The 16,018-nt window shown below is 38.7% G+C and overlaps 1 protein-coding gene across 3 annotated transcripts in view; it reads right to left on the bottom strand.

Moving 5' to 3' along the window:
* The window catches only part of LOC119522748 (protein diaphanous homolog 2-like), a 132,578-nt gene that overhangs the window by 32,209 nt on the left and 84,351 nt on the right, over window positions 1-16,018 (bottom strand). For 2 of the 3 annotated variants that reach the window (XM_037821369.1, XM_037821371.1), the window contains exon 5: window positions 10,442-10,462. In XM_037821369.1, the coding sequence (XP_037677297.1) occupies window positions 10,442-10,462 (21 nt within the window). Of the gene's footprint in view, window positions 1-10,301; window positions 10,323-10,441; window positions 10,463-16,018 lie in introns of those variants that run through there. The other variant, XM_037821373.1, reaches the window with a different exon arrangement.

Below are 16,018 nucleotides of genomic sequence, written 5' to 3'. Positions count from 1 at the left end.
CCCAGCAGAGAGGAGACAGGCATAGAAAAAAAACAACACGAAAAACTCCAAAATAAAAGCGGAGGATTTTTGGAGTTCTGGTGAACATAGAAGGGGGAAGGGCAGAGCTCAGGCCGGAGCCCAGGCCCTGAGGCGCATATGCAAATCCCGAAGAAAAGCTGATCTCTCTGCCCTGTGGACCTTTCCTTAATGGCCCTGGTTGCTTTGTCTCTTAGCATTTCAATAACCCATTAGATCTCTGAGGAGGGCCCTTTTTTTTTTTTTTTTTTTTAATCCTTTTTTCTTTTTCTAAAACAATTAATCTAAGAAGCCCAATACAGAAAGCTTCAAAGACCTGCAATTTGGGCAGGTCAAGTCAAGAGCAGAACTAGGAGAGCTCTGAGACAAAACGCAATAATCCAGTGGCTGAGAAAATTCACTAAACACCACAACTTCCCAAGAAAAGGGGGGTGTCCGCTCACAGCCATCATCCTGGTGGACAGGAAACACTCCTGCCCATCGCCAGCCCCATAGCCCAGAGCTGTCCCAGACAACCCAGTGTGACGGAAGTGCTTCAAATAACAGGCACACACCACAAAACTGGGCGTGGACATTAGCCTTCCCTGCAACCTCAGCTGATTGTCCCAGAGTTGGGAAGGTAGAGCAGTGTGAATTAACAAAGCCCCAATCATCCATCATTTCAGCAGACTGGGAGCCTCCCTACACAGACCAGCAGACCAGAACTGCCCTGGGGGGACGGCACTCACCTGTGACATAGCACAGTCATCCCTCAACAGAGGACCAGGGGGTGCACGGCCTGGAAGAGGGGCCCACTTGCAAGTCTCAGGAGCCATACGCCAATACCAAGGACTTGAGGGTCAGTGGAAGAGACAAACTGTGGCAGGACTGAACTGAAGGATTAGACTATTGCAGCAGCCTTAAAACTCTAGGATCACCAGGGAGATTTGATTGTTAGAGCCACCCCCCATCCCTGACTGCCCAGAAACACGCCCCATATACAGGGCAGGCAACACCAACTACACACGCAAGCTTGGTACACCAATTGGACCCCACAAGACTCACTCCCCCACTCACCAAAAAGGCTAAGCAGGGGAGAACTGGCTTGTGGAAAACAGGTGGCTCGTGGACGCCACCTGCTGGTTAGTTAGAGAAAGTGTACTCCACGAAGCTGCAGATCTGATAAATTAGAGATAAGGACTTCAATTGGTCTACAAATCCTAAAAGAACCCTATCAAGTTCAGCAAATGCCACGAGGCCAAAAACAACAGAAAATTATAAAGCATATGAAAAAACCAGACGATATGGATAACCCAAGCCCAAGCACCCAAATCAAAAGACCAGAAGAGACACAGCACCTAGAGCAGCTACTCAAAGAACTAAAGATGAACAATGAGACCATAGTACGGGATACAAAGGAAATCAAGAAGACCCTAGAAGAGCATAAAGAAGACATTGCAAGACTAAATAAAAAAATGGATGATCTTATGGAAATTAAAGAAACTGTTGACCAAATTAAAAAGATTCTGGACACTCATAGTACAAGACTAGAGGAAGTTGAACAACGAATCAGTGACCTCGAAGATGACAGAATGGAAAATGAAAGCATAAAAGAAAGAATGCGGAAAAAAATTGAAAAAATCGAACTGGACCTCAGGGATATGATAGACAATATGAAACGTCCAAATATAAGACTCATTGGTGTCCCAGAAGGGGAAGAAAAGGATAAAGGTCTAGGAAGAGTATTCAAAGAAATTGTTGGGGAAAACTTCCCAAATCTTCTAAACAACATAAATACACAAATCATAAATGCTCAGCGAACCCCAAATAGAATAAATCCAAATAAACCCACTCCGAGACATACACTGATCACACTGTCAAACACAGAAGAGAAGGAGCAAGTTCTGAAAGCAGCAAGAGAAAAGCAATTCACCACATACAAAGGAAACAGCATAAGACTAACTAGTGACTACTCAGCAGCCACCATGGAGGCAAGAAGGCAGTGGCATGACATATTTAAAATTCTGAGTGAGAAAAATTTCCAGCCAAGAATAATCTATCCAGCAAAGCTCTCCTTCAAATTTGAGGGAGAGCTTAAATTTTTCACAGACAAACAAATGCTGAGAGAATTTGCTAACAAGAGACCTGCCCTACTAGAGATACTAAAGGGAGCCCTACAGACAGAGAAACAAAGAAAGGACAGAGAGACTTGGAGAAAGGTTCAGTACTAAAGAGATTTGGTATGGGTACAATAAAGGATATTAATAGACAGAGGGGAAAAACATGACAAACATAAACCAAAGGATAAGATGGCTGATTCAAGAAATGCCTTCACGGTTATAACGTTGAATGTAAATGGATTAAACTCCCCAATTAAAAGATATAGATTCGCAGAATGGATCAAAAAAAATGAACCATCAATATGTTGCATACAAGAGACTCATCTTAGACACAGGGACACAAAGAAACTGAAAGTGAAAGGATGGAAAAAAATATTTCATTCAAGCTACAGCCAAAAGAAAGCAGGTGTAGCAATATTAATCTCAGATAAAATAGACTTCAAATGCAGGGATGTTTTGAGAGACAAAGAAGGCCACTACGTACTAATAAAAGGGGCAATTCAGCAAGAAGAAATAACAATCGTAAATGTCTATGCACCCAACCAAGGTGCCACAAAATACATGAGAGAAACACTGGCAAAACTAAAGGAAGCAATTGATGTTTCCACAATAATTGTGGGAGACTTCAACACATCACTCTCTCCTATAGATAGATCAACCAGACAGAAGACCAATAAGGAAATTGAAAACATAAACAATCTGATAAATGAATTAGATTTAACAGACATATACAGGACATTACATCCCAAATCACCAGGATACACATACTTTTCTAGTGCTCATGGAACCTTCTCCAGAATAGATCATATGCTGGGACATAAAACAAGCCTCAATAAATTTAAAAAGATCGAAATTATTCAAAGCACATTCTCTGACCACAATGGAATACAATTAGAAGTCAATAACCATCAGAGACTTAGAAAATTCACAAATACCTGGAGGTTAAACAACACACTCCTAAACAATCAGTGGGTTAAAGAAGAAATAGCAAGAGAAATTGCTAAATATGTAGAGACGAATGAAAATGAGAACACAACATACCAAAACCTATGGGATGCAGCAAAAGCAGTGCTGAGGGGGAAATTTATAGCACTAAATGCATATATTAAAAAGGAAGAAAGAGCCAAAATCAAAGAACTAATGGATCAACTGAAGAAGCTAGAAAATGAACAGCAAACCAATCCTAAACCAAGTACAAGAAAAGAAATAACAAGGATTAAAGCAGAAATAAATGACATAGAGAACAAAAAAACAATAGAGAGGATAAATATCACCAAAAGTTGGTTCTTTGAGAAGATCAACAAGATTGACAAGCCCCTAGCTAGACTGACAAAATCAAAAAGAGAGAAGACACATATAAACAAAATAATGAATGAAAAAGGTGACATAACTGCAGATCCTGAAGAAATTAAAAAAATTATAAGAGGATATTATGAACAACTGTATGGCAACAAACTGGACAATGTAGAAGAAACGAACAATTTCCTGGAAACATATGAACAACCTAGACTGACCAGAGAAGAAATAGAAGACCTCAACCAACCCATCACAAGCAAAGAGATCCAATCAGTCATCAAAAATCTTCCCACAAATAAATGCCCAGGGCCAGATGGCTTCACAGGGGAATTCTACCAAACTTTCCAGAAAGAACTGACACCAATCTTACTCAAACTCTTTCAAAACATCGAAGAAAATGGAACACTACCTAACTCATTTTATGAAGCTAACATCAATCTAATACCAAAACCAGGCAAAGATGCTACAAAAAAGGAAAACTACCGGCCAACCTCCCTAATGAATATAGATGCAAAAATCCTCAACAAAATACTTGCAAATCGAATCCAAAGACACATTAAAAAAATCATACACCATGACCAAGTGGGGTTTATTCCAGGCATGCAAGGACGGTTCAACATAAGAAAATCAATCAATGTATTACAACACATTAACAATTCAAAGGGGAAAAATCAATTGATCATCTCAATAGATGCTAAAAAAGCATTTGACAAAATCCAACATCCCTTTTTGATAAAAACACTTCAAAAGGTAGGAATTGAAGAAAATTTCCTCAACATGATAAAGAGCATATATGAAAAACCCACAGCCAGCATAGTACTCAATGGTGAGAGACTGAAAGCCTTCCCTCTAAGATCAGGAACAAGACAAGGATGCCCGCTGTCACCACTGTTATTCAACATTGTGCTGGAAGTGCTAGCCAGGGCAATCCGGCAAGACAAAGAAATAAAAGGCATCCAAATTGGAAAAGAAGAAGTAAAATTGTGATTGTTTGCAGATGATATGATCTTATATCTAGAAAACCCTGAGAAATCGACGATACAGCTACTAGAGCTAATAAACAAATTTAGCAAAGTAGCGGGATACAAGGTTAATGCACATAAGTCAGTAATGTTTCTATATGCTAGAAATGAACAAACTGAAGAGACACTCAAGAAAAACATACCATTTTCAATAGCAACTAAAAAAATCAAGTACCTAGGAATCAACTTAACCAAAGATGTAAAAGACCTATACAAAGAAAACTACATAACTCTACTAAAAGAAATAGAAGGGGACCTTAAAAGATGGAAAAATATTCCATGTTCATGGATAGGAAGACTAAATGTCATTAAGATGTCAATTCTACCCAAACTCATCTACAGATTCAATGCAATCCCAATCAAAATTCCAACAACCTACTTTGCAGACTTGGAAAAGCTAGTTATCAAATTTATTTGGAAAGGGAAGATGCCTCGAACTGCTAAAGACACTCTAAAAAAGAAAAACGAAGTGGGAGGACTTACACTCCCTGACTTTGAAGCTTATTATAAAGCCACAGTTGCCAAAACAGCATGGTACTGGCACAAAGATAGACATATAGATCAATGGAATCGAATTGAGAATTCGGAGATAGACCCTCAGATCTATGGCCGACTGATCTTTGATAAGGCCCCCAAAGTCACTGAACTGAGTCATAATGGTCTTTTCAACAAATGGGGCTGGGAGAGTTGGATATCCATATCCAAAAGAATGAAAGAGGACCCCTACCTCACCCCCTACACAAAAATTAACTCAAAATGGACCAAAGATCTCAATATAAAAGAAAGTACCATAAAACTCCTAGAAGATAATGTAGGAAAACATCTTCAAGACCTTGTATTAGGCGGCCACTTCCTAGACTTTACACCCAAAGCACAAGCAACAAAAGAGAAAATAGATAAATGGGAACTCCTCAAGCTTAGAAGTTTCTGCACCTCAAAGGAATTTCTCAAAAAGGTAAAGAGGCAGCCAACTCAATGGGAAAAAATTTTTGGAAACCATGTATCTGACAAAAGACTGATATCTTGCATATATAAAGAAATCCTACAACTCAATGACTATAGTACAGACAGCCCAATTATAAAATGGGCAAAAGATATGAAAAGACAGTTCTCTGAAGAGGAAATACAAATGGCCAAGAAACACATGAAAAAATGTTCAGCTTCACTAGCTATTAGAGAGACGCAAATTAAGACCACAATGAGATACCATCTAACACCGGTTAGAATGGCTGCCATTAAACAAACAGGAAACTACAAATGCTGGAGGGGATGTGGAGAAATTGGAACTCTTATTCATTGTTGGTGGGACTGTATAATGGTTCAGCCACTCTGGAAGTCAGTCTGGCAGTTCCTTAGAAAACTAGATATAGAGCTACCATTCGATCCAGCGATTGCACTTCTCGGTATATACCCGGAAGATCGGAAAGCAGTGACACGAACAGATATCTGCACGCCAATGTTCATAGCAGCATTATTCACAATTGCCAAGAGATGGAAACAACCCAAATGTCCTTCAACAGATGAGTGGATAAATAAAATGTGGTATATACACACGATGGAATACTACGCGGCAGTAAGAAGGAACGATCTCGTGAAACATATGACAACATCGATGAACCTTGAAGACATAATGCTGAGCGAAATAAGCCAGGCACAAAAAGAGAAATATTATATGCTACCACTAATGTGAACTTTGAAAAATGTAAAACAAATGGTTTATAATATAGAATGTAGGGGAACTAGCAATAGAGAGCAATTAAGGAAGGGGGAACAATAATCCAAGAAGAACAGATAAGCTATTTAACGTTCTGGGGATGCCCAGGAATGACTATGGTCTGTTAATTTCTGATGGATATAGTAGGAGCAAGTTCACAGAAATGTTGCTATATTAGGTAACTTTCTTGGGGTAAAGTAGGAACATGTTGGAAGTTAAGCAGTTATCTTAGGTTAGTTGTCTTTTTCTTACTCCCTTGTTATGGTCTCTTTGAAATGTTCTTTTATTGTATGTTTGTTTTCTTTTTAACTTTTTTTTTCATACAGTTGATTTAAAAAAGAAGGGAAAGTTAAAAAAAAAAAAAAAAAGACACTATTCTATCAGTAAAATAATAAAACATCGATTTAATAATACAATAGTTTACCCCGAAAAACACACTGCCATGCTCAGTGTTATTTTATGGATATTATTATTACTAGGTGGTTGATAGTAAGGAACACATCAATGGCAATTTTCATTTATTATTTTGAGCCTATGACCTTCTTCACCAGCCTGGGACAACAAATTCATTTGGCTCTATTTTGAGAAAGGTCCTACAATATTCACTCAAGTTAATGCCCACATGCCCCAATTAGGGCAAAGAAATATACATTTGTACCTAAACACCACCTAAAACGGGAATATTTTTGTAAATGAGATTATTTAGAGACATTGGAAACAGTACAATCCTTTGGATATATGTGGCATCTTAATTATTATGTAAGAGGCTAGCTACATGGTTTTTACCTGGTAAGAAATATTACAGGTGACCAAAATGATTAGCTCTTCTCTATTCTGGTCCACTGAGTCATCTATAGATACACATGGCCTTCACTACCCAGTAAAGCTATTGAGGTGTCAGTTTATAAACAGGTGAAGGTTATTAGAATGATAACCTAGAGTAGCATCTTGCAGACAGCATATTTCAAAAGAGTAAAAGTAGTAGTCTGAAACAGAGAACCAGAATTATAAAAGTATACTGTTAATATTACAAGAGCTAAAGAAATGTTCTTGCATGGGGATAATTTTATTCCTGCTTTTGTGATCTCAGTAATTTCTCCTTGATTAACATGTCTAACTGAACTCATCATCATTTACTTCAAACTTGGTCTTGCTCCTTACTTCTCTAAAATGCTCAAATCACCGTTACTTGAAATTTCAGTCACTACTGATTCACACATCTCCCCTGCCCTTTTTAATCATTTCCTGAGCCTGATGTAGTCTACTTCCACAATTTCTCTCTCTCATTCGTACCCTCCATTTAGTTCTTACTAGCCATACGCCAGTTCAGGGTCGTATTACTTTAAATACTGCAACAACTCCCAGCTTGATCTCCCTGCCCTTGTCTCTTATCCCTCCAATTTCCATTGCTATACATTAATCTTCCCAAGTGCAGCTCTGATTTTGTTAATGTTGCCAATCGATCATAACATCTATCTCTTTATACTGTCTATTAAAACTTTCTGGGACAAAATAAAACTTTTCCATGAACCATGTACTGCTTGCCAGCCTGCCACTTGGCAAACTCTATTGCATCTTCAGGCCCTATCTTCATTCTGTTTGTTCATTCTGCCTTCCCCATTTGACCAATCTTCTTGAGGGCAGGAGCTATATTCATTGGGGAAGAGAGATAGGTAAATGATTTATTACAATAATACATGAGGGGGGGAGGGAGAGAACAAAACCCTGAAGAGAAGGGAGAAACCAGCAAAGCCACCATGTGCCTTGCCTTGAGGCAGAGGAACCATGGATGGCTGGCAGCCAATCTTCAGGAAGAAAGCATCACCTTGATGATGCCCTGATTTGGACATTTTCTCAGCCTCAAAACTGTAAGCTAATCAATTCCCATTGTTTAAACCCAAACCATTTCATGATATTTGCTTTAAGCAGCCTAGGAAACTAAAACAGAGCTATATTTAGTTGCTGCACAGGATGGAAGGAGTTATCTAGGACAGCTTCTCCTCACAAGTGATACAAAGCTTAATCTTGATGGATGTTTAGGGGCTTCCTGGACACACTAAAGAAGAAAAGGACATTCCAGCTCAAAGAAATGGAATATGCTTGATTTAAAGAACAGGGTGCTAAGGAATTGCAAAATGTTTCTGTACAGATAGAGGACAGTCAACTGGAGATGAAATTAGAAAAGGAGGCAGGGATAAGATCACAATGGGCAATAGGGAGCCATTTGAAGATTTTGAGGAGGGAAATATGACCTCTAATAATAGTGTAGTTTCTGTATGGACAAGGTGAGAGACTGAAGACAAGGAGACTGCTCAGGAGGCTTCAGCAATCACAGGCATGTTAAACGATGAGAATCTAAACTAAAGAAATAACAGTGAGGGGAATCAGGAGAGAGAGTTATTTAGGAGAAGTAATCAACAGAACTTGGTAATCGATCGGATGTGGAGGAATTGGTAATATTTCACTGGTGTAGGCCATTGGGTTGCTTATGATTCCCAGACCAAAAACACAGGCTGGCTCCAGCCCACACAGAAATAAGTTCAAGACTCCTGTATCCCTCAAAATTCCCTTAATTAACCACACCCTTACTACACCTGACCTTCAGTTTAATAGAGTTCCTCAATGACTCACACAAACGCCTCCCAGGTAACCTCCAAAAACAAGTCTCTCCCTTTCCTAATCCTGTATGTCTCAAAACCAAGCTCCTTAAAACTACCTGTCTCATAGTCTCTTGAAGTACTTGATAAAAATGCAGATTTCTTGGTCCCACCCCAGACCTCCTGAATCACAATCCTGGGGCAGGAGGACAAAATTTGCATTTTGATGCACTTTCAAGTTTGAGAACCATTAGCCTAATCCAGCCTACCTACTACTATCAAATTTATTTTTCTTAAACCCTGCTTTTATCATATCACTTCCTCAAACTAATTTCTAATCTTCTGCCTGAACTTCAAGATCCTCTTTCAACTTGATTTCTTAGTCTTTTCAATATATATTCTTTGTTCCAACAAAGTCAATCTTGCTTCCCCCTTCCCTGCCCCCTCTCCCCCCATGGCTTGATTCTCTCTGGAAGTCTTTGCCTTTGATTATTTTGGCCAGAACCTAGGAGCCTCTCCATAGTCTCCTGTCCCTCGTCAAATCCTAGCCACCATAACTATTCTTGAAAGCCCAGCTTAAGTCCAGAAATGTGCATGAATCTTTCTCTAATTACTTAAACTCCACTTCTCTTTCCTATTTATGAATTCCTACTGCACTTATAGTCAGCATGCACAATTTAAACTTTGATTACTTCAACCCCACTTCTCTTTCCTACTTAGGAAATTCCTATTACACTTATAGCCAGCATGCACAATTTAAGGTTTGATTATTTCAAAATATATTATTGAAACTATAAGGTCTTATCTCATTCTTATTTTCCAGTCATCAGTGCACCTAGCACAGTTCTTGGCAAATAAGCACTAAATATATATTTGATGATTTTTTTAATTATCCTAAAAGGTAGATGGCTTCTTCCCCCGTGGATGTCACATGAACAAAAAGAAAACCAAGAAGAAATCAATTTTTAAAAGCAAAACAACTGTTAAATTTTATCTATTCTAGATACCACAGTACTTAGTGATGTTAAAGATAATGTTTCCTGCCCTGCTGTCTAAATAAAGAATGCTTAGTCATGAAGGCAAGGTAATTACAAATAGCTCTCAATCCCTCACTTTAATGACAGCAACAGAAAAACCTTAAAGGATCATTTTAAGCCAATCACCTCAATTTATTCATTTAATAACTGAAGCCCAGAGAAAATATATAACATGCCCAAAGTCAGAGTCAATTAGTAGCACCCAATAAAGACAAGTACCCAGGCCTCTTTACTGCATATCAAGGGTCCTTTCCATTACACTATGTGATCAAAGCTACTAAAATCAAAGTGAGATATTTTAAGTATTCCCAGGAATTTCTCGCTGCCATCCTGAGAAACTGAGGTAAAGTTATATAGTAAAACACACTTAATCAGAATCATAAAGACTGGCACAGGCATAATTTTTTTTAAAAAGTAAAATTTTTTAAGACAAAATATATAACCATATTCTAGTTCTAAAAGCATTTCTCAAAACCACATGAGAAAAATACTTACCATAGCTAAATTCTAATCGCCTGAACTGAATATTCATCTCACTGCTTTGGAAAATATACACCAAAAGAAAAACCAAACATATAAAATAATGTAAGCAAAAGATCACCCAATTCCCGAAAGCGCAAATTTATTTCTAGGGGTAAAACACATCTTATGTACTCACCGTAACTTTACTTCCAACTATCTGCATGCAGTGGTCAACGGAGAGTGGTTATGGTGTAAAAAAAAACAAACAGCAACAATATTAGTAATGAAGCTTTTCACAGAAGTTAAGTGTTTAGTAAATTAGTAAATAGCTAACCCTATTTATACTAAATTAGTAAATAGCAAATCCTATTTATATTTTTAACATTTTAGATCTAGAGACTAAAATAAATATATCAGTACTAATTTTTCCATATTTCAAAAATATCTAAGTCTGTGGAATAAGGATTTCCAAATAAAAGACAATTATTGAAGATTTTTTTAATGTACTGTAATGGGCTTCTCATGTAGTGCAATCTAAACATCAAGTAATGCAAGATAAAGTGTAATCAGGTATCAGATATTTTACCAGCTCACAGACAGCCCCTCAAAAATTATGGATAGAAAATAGATATTTTTCTAGATTGCTTTTTCCCCTTTCCTTGTTTTGACAGCTATACTATAAACTTTAAAATAAGATATTTTAGAATATAAACGTTACATTTAAAGTCATGCATTAAGTAAGGCAGGGAATCTAAGGTTGAAAACTGAAATATATTTATAGAAATTTAAGATCTTTAATACTGCTTTCTGAATATATTCAAAAATTACAAAGAAGACAGATTGCTTATTTTTCTAGTTTTCTAGGCCACCTTAGCATTTCCTTTATAAGGTAACTCTTCTGTATAATGTGAAGACAACGAAGCATTTTCTATCCGAACATGCACAAATTCATAAGGAGGAAACAGCTCAAAAATTGCAACTTCAATGGAGTTTACTTAATGAATAAGAAATAAGAGAATTTCTGAGAGGCAGAATTGTGTTTAAGAAATCAAGAAGCGAAATCATGGTCCCAAACATAATTTTATGCCAAAATCCAAATATAAATCAAATCACTGTTATCAAATTTGAATATCAATAAATGTCCAAAAATTTGGAGCTAATCCACAATCTCAAACCATTAATCTGATAGCAGTTATTACCAATTATGTGTTATATTTTTCAGCTAATGCTTTAAAAGTAAATATAAAAATTAATTGAGGTGGGGGTGCGCGCGACCGATCCCGCGGGGAGTCAACTGAGGTGACGGCAAGACAGCGAGAACAAAGTCTGGAACATTTGGACCCAAGTGACAGAGAGGGAACATATCTTTTAAAAGTAGCTGGCGAGAGGCGGGGCAAGATGGCAGACTGGTGAGCTGTAAGTTTTAGCTACTCCTCCAGGAAAGTAGGTAAAAAGCCAGGAACTGCGTGGACTGGACACCACAGAGCAATCTGTCTTTGGGCATACTTCATACAACACTCATGAAAACGTGGAACTGCTGAGATCAGCGAAATCTGTAAGTTTTTGCGGCCAGGGGACCCGCGCCCCTCCCTGCCAGGCTCAGTCCCGGGGGAGGAGGGGCTGTCAGCTCCGGGAAGGAGAAGGGAGAATTGCAGTGGCTGCTCTTATCGGAAACTCATTCTACTGACTCAAACTCCAACCATAGATAGACTGAGACCAGACACCAGAGACTCTGAGAGCAGCCAGCCCAGCAGAGAGGAGACAGGCATAGAAAAAAAAACAACACGAAAAACTCCAAAATAAAAGCGGAGGATTTTTGGAGTCCTGGTGAACGCAGAGGGGGGAAGGGCGGAGCTCAGGCCTTGAGGCGCATATGCAAATCCCGAAGCAAAGCTGATCTCTCTGCCCTGTGCACCTTTCCTTAATGGCCCTGGTTGCTTCGTCTATTAGCATTTCAATAACCCATTAGATCTCTGAGGAGGGCCGTTTTTTTTTTTTTTTTTTTTTTTTTTAAATCCTTTTTGCTTTTTCTAAAACAATTACTCTAAGAAGCTCAATACAGAAAGCTTCAAAGAATTGCAATTTGGGCACGTCAAGTCAAGAGCAGAACTAAGAGAGCTCTGAGACAAAAGGCAATAATCCAGTGGCTGAGAAAATTCACTAAACAACACAACTTCCCAAGAAAAGGGGGGTGTCCGCTCACAGCCACCATCCTGGTGGACAGGAAACACTCCTGCCCATCGCCAGCCCCATAGCCCAGAGCTGCCCCAGACAACCCAGTGTGACGGAAGTGCTTCAAATAACAGGCACACACCACAAAACTGGGCGTGGACATTAGCCTTCCCTGCAACCTCAGCTGAATGTCCCAGAGCTGGGAAGGTGGAGCAGTGTGAATTAACAAAGCCCCATTCAGCCAGCATTTGAGCAGACTGGGAGCCTCCCTACACAGCCCAGCAGCCCAGAACTGCCCTGGGGGGACGGCACTCACCTGTGACATAGCACAGTCATCCCTCGACAGAGGACCCGGGGTGCACGGCCTGGAAGAGGGGCCCACTTGCAAGTCTCAGGAGCCATACGCCAATACCAAAGACTTGTGGGTCAGTGGCGGAGACAAACTGTGGCAGGACTGAACTGAAGGATTAGACTATTGCAGCAGCTTTAAAACTCTAGGATCATCAGGGAGATTTGATTGTTAGGGCCACCCCCCCTCCCCGACTGCCCAGAAACACGCCCCACATACAGGGCAGGCAACACCAACTACACACGCAAGCTTGGTACACCAATTGGGCCCCACAAGACTCACTCCCCCACTCACCAAAAAGGCTGAGCAGGGGAGATCTGGCTTGTGGAGAACAGGTGGCTCGTGGACGCCACCTGCTGGTTAGTTAGAGAAAGTGTACTCCACGAAGCTGTAGGTCTGATAAATTAGAGATAAGGACTTCAACTGGTCTACAAACCCTAAAAGAACCCTATCAAGTTCAGCAAATGCCACGAGGCCAAAAACAACAGAAAATTATAAAGCATATGAAAAAACCAGACGATATGGATAACCCAAGCCCAAGCACCCAAATCAAAAGACCAGAAGAGACACAGCACCTAGAGCAGCTACTCAAAGAACTAAAGATGAACAATGAGACCATAGTACGGGATATGAAGGAAATCAAGAAGACCCTAGAAGAGCATAAAGAAGACATTGCAAGACTAAATAAAAAAATGGATGATCTTATGGAAATTAAAGAAACTGTTGACCAAATTAAAAAGATTCTGGACACTCATAGTACAAGACTAGAGGAAGTTGAACAACGAATCAGTGACCTGGAAGATGACAGAATGGAAAATGAAAGCATAAAAGAAAGAATGGGGAAAAAAATTGAAAAACTCGAAATGGACCTCAGGGATATGATAGAAAATATGAAACGTCCGAATATAAGACTCATTGGTGTACAAGAAGGGGAAGAAAAGGGTAAAGGTCTAGGAAGAGTATTCAAAGAAATTGTTGGGGAAAACTTCCCAAATCTTCTAAACAACATAAATACACAAATCATAAATGCTCAGCGAACTCCAAATAGAATAAATCCAAAAAAACCCACTCCGAGACATATACTGATCACACTGTCAAACATAGAAGAGAAGGAGCAAGTTCTGAAAGCAGCAAGAGAAAAGCAATTCACCACATACAAAGGAAACAGCATAAGACTAAGTAGTGACTACTCAGCAGCCACCATGGAGGCGAGAAGGCAATGGCACGATATATTTAAAATTCTGAGAGAGAGGAATTTCCAGCCAAGAATACTTTATCCAGCAAAGCTCTCCTTCAAATTTGAGGGAGAGCTTAAATTTTTCACAGACAAAGAAATGCTGAGAGAATTTGCTAACAAGAGACCTGCCCTACTGGAGAAACTAAAGGGAGCCCTACAGACAGAGAAACAAAGACAGGACAGAGAGTCTTGGAGAAAGGTTCAGTACTAAAGAGATTCGGTATGGGTACAATAAAGGATATTAATAGAGAGAGGGAAAAATATGGCAAACATAATCCAAAGGATAAGATGGCCGATTCAAGAAATGCCTTCACGGTTTTAACGTTGAATGTAAATGGATTAAACTCCCCAATTAAAAGATATAGATTCGCAGAATGGATCAAAAAAAATGAACCATCAATATGTTGCATACAAGAGACTCATCTTAGACACAGGGACACAAAGAAACTGAAAGTGAAAGGATGGAAAAAAATATTTCATGCAAGCTACAGCCAAAAGAAAGCAGGTGTAGCAATATTAATCTCAGATAAAATAGACTTCAAATGCAGGGATGTTTTGAGAGACAAAGAAGGCCACTACATACTAATAAAAGGGGCAATTCAGCAAGAAGAAATAACAATCGTAAATGTCTATGCACCCAATCAAGGTGCCACAAAATACATGAGAGAAACACTGGCAAAACTAAAGGAAGCAATTGATGTTTCCACAATAATTGTGGGAGACTTCAACACATCACTCTCTCCTATAGATAGATCAACCAGACAGAAGACCAATAAGGAAATTGAAAACCTAAACAATCTGATAAATGAATTAGATTTAACAGACATCTACAGGACATTACATCCCAAATCACCAGGATACACATACTTTTCTAGTGCTCACGGAACTTTCTCCAGAATACATCATATGCTGGGACATAAAACAAGCCTCAATAAATTTAAAAAGATTGAAATTATTCAAAGCACATTCTCTGACCACAATGGAATACAATTAGAAGTCAATAACCATCAGAGACTTAGAAAATTCACAAATACCTGGAGGTTAAACAACACACTCCTAAACAATCAGTGGGTTAAAGAAGAAATAGCAAGAGAAATTGCTAAATATATAGAGACGAATGAAAATGAGAACACAACATACCAAAACCTATGGGATGCAGCAAAAGCAGTGCTAAGGGGGAAATTTATAGCACTAAACGCATATATTAAAAAGGAAGAAAGAGCCAAAATCAAAGAACTAATGGATCAACTGAAGAAGCTAGAAAATGAACAGCAAACCAATCCTAAACCAAGTACAAGAAAAGAAATAACAAGGATTAAAGCAGAAATAAATGACATAGAGAACAAAAAAACAATAGACAGGATAAATATCACCAAAAGTTGGTTCTTTGAGAAGATCAACAAGATTGACAAGCCCCTAGCTAGACTGACAAAATCAAAAAGAGAGAAGACCCATATAAACAAAATAATGAATGAAAAAGGTGACATAACTGCAGATCCTGAAGAAATTTAAAAAATTATAAGAGGATATTATGAACAACTGTATGGCAACAAACTGGATAATGTAGAAGAAATGGACAATTTCCTGGAAACATATGAACAACCTAGACTGACCAGAGAAGAAATAGAAGACCTCAACCAACCCATCACAAGCAAAGAGATCCAATCAGTCATCAAAAATCTTCCCACAAATAAATGCCCAGGGCCAGATGGCTTCACAGGGGAATTCTACCAAACTTTCCAGAAAGAACTGACACCAATCTTACTCAAACTCTTTCAAAACATTGAAAAAAATGGAACACTACCTAACTCATTTTAAGAAGCTAACATCAATCTGATACCAAAACCAGGCAAAGATGCTACAAAAAAGGAAAACTACCGGCCAATCTCCCTAATGAATATAGATGCAAAAATCCTCAACAAAATACTTGCAAATCGAATCCAAAGACACATTAAAAAAATCATACACCATGACCAAGTGGGGTTCATTCCAGGCATGCAAGGATGGTTCAACAT

This window comes from Choloepus didactylus, chromosome X (genome assembly GCF_015220235.1).
Source record: "Choloepus didactylus isolate mChoDid1 chromosome X, mChoDid1.pri, whole genome shotgun sequence".
Lineage (NCBI taxonomy): Eukaryota > Metazoa > Chordata > Mammalia > Pilosa > Megalonychidae > Choloepus > Choloepus didactylus.
This window is presented reverse-complemented; position numbering and strand designations above follow the sequence as displayed.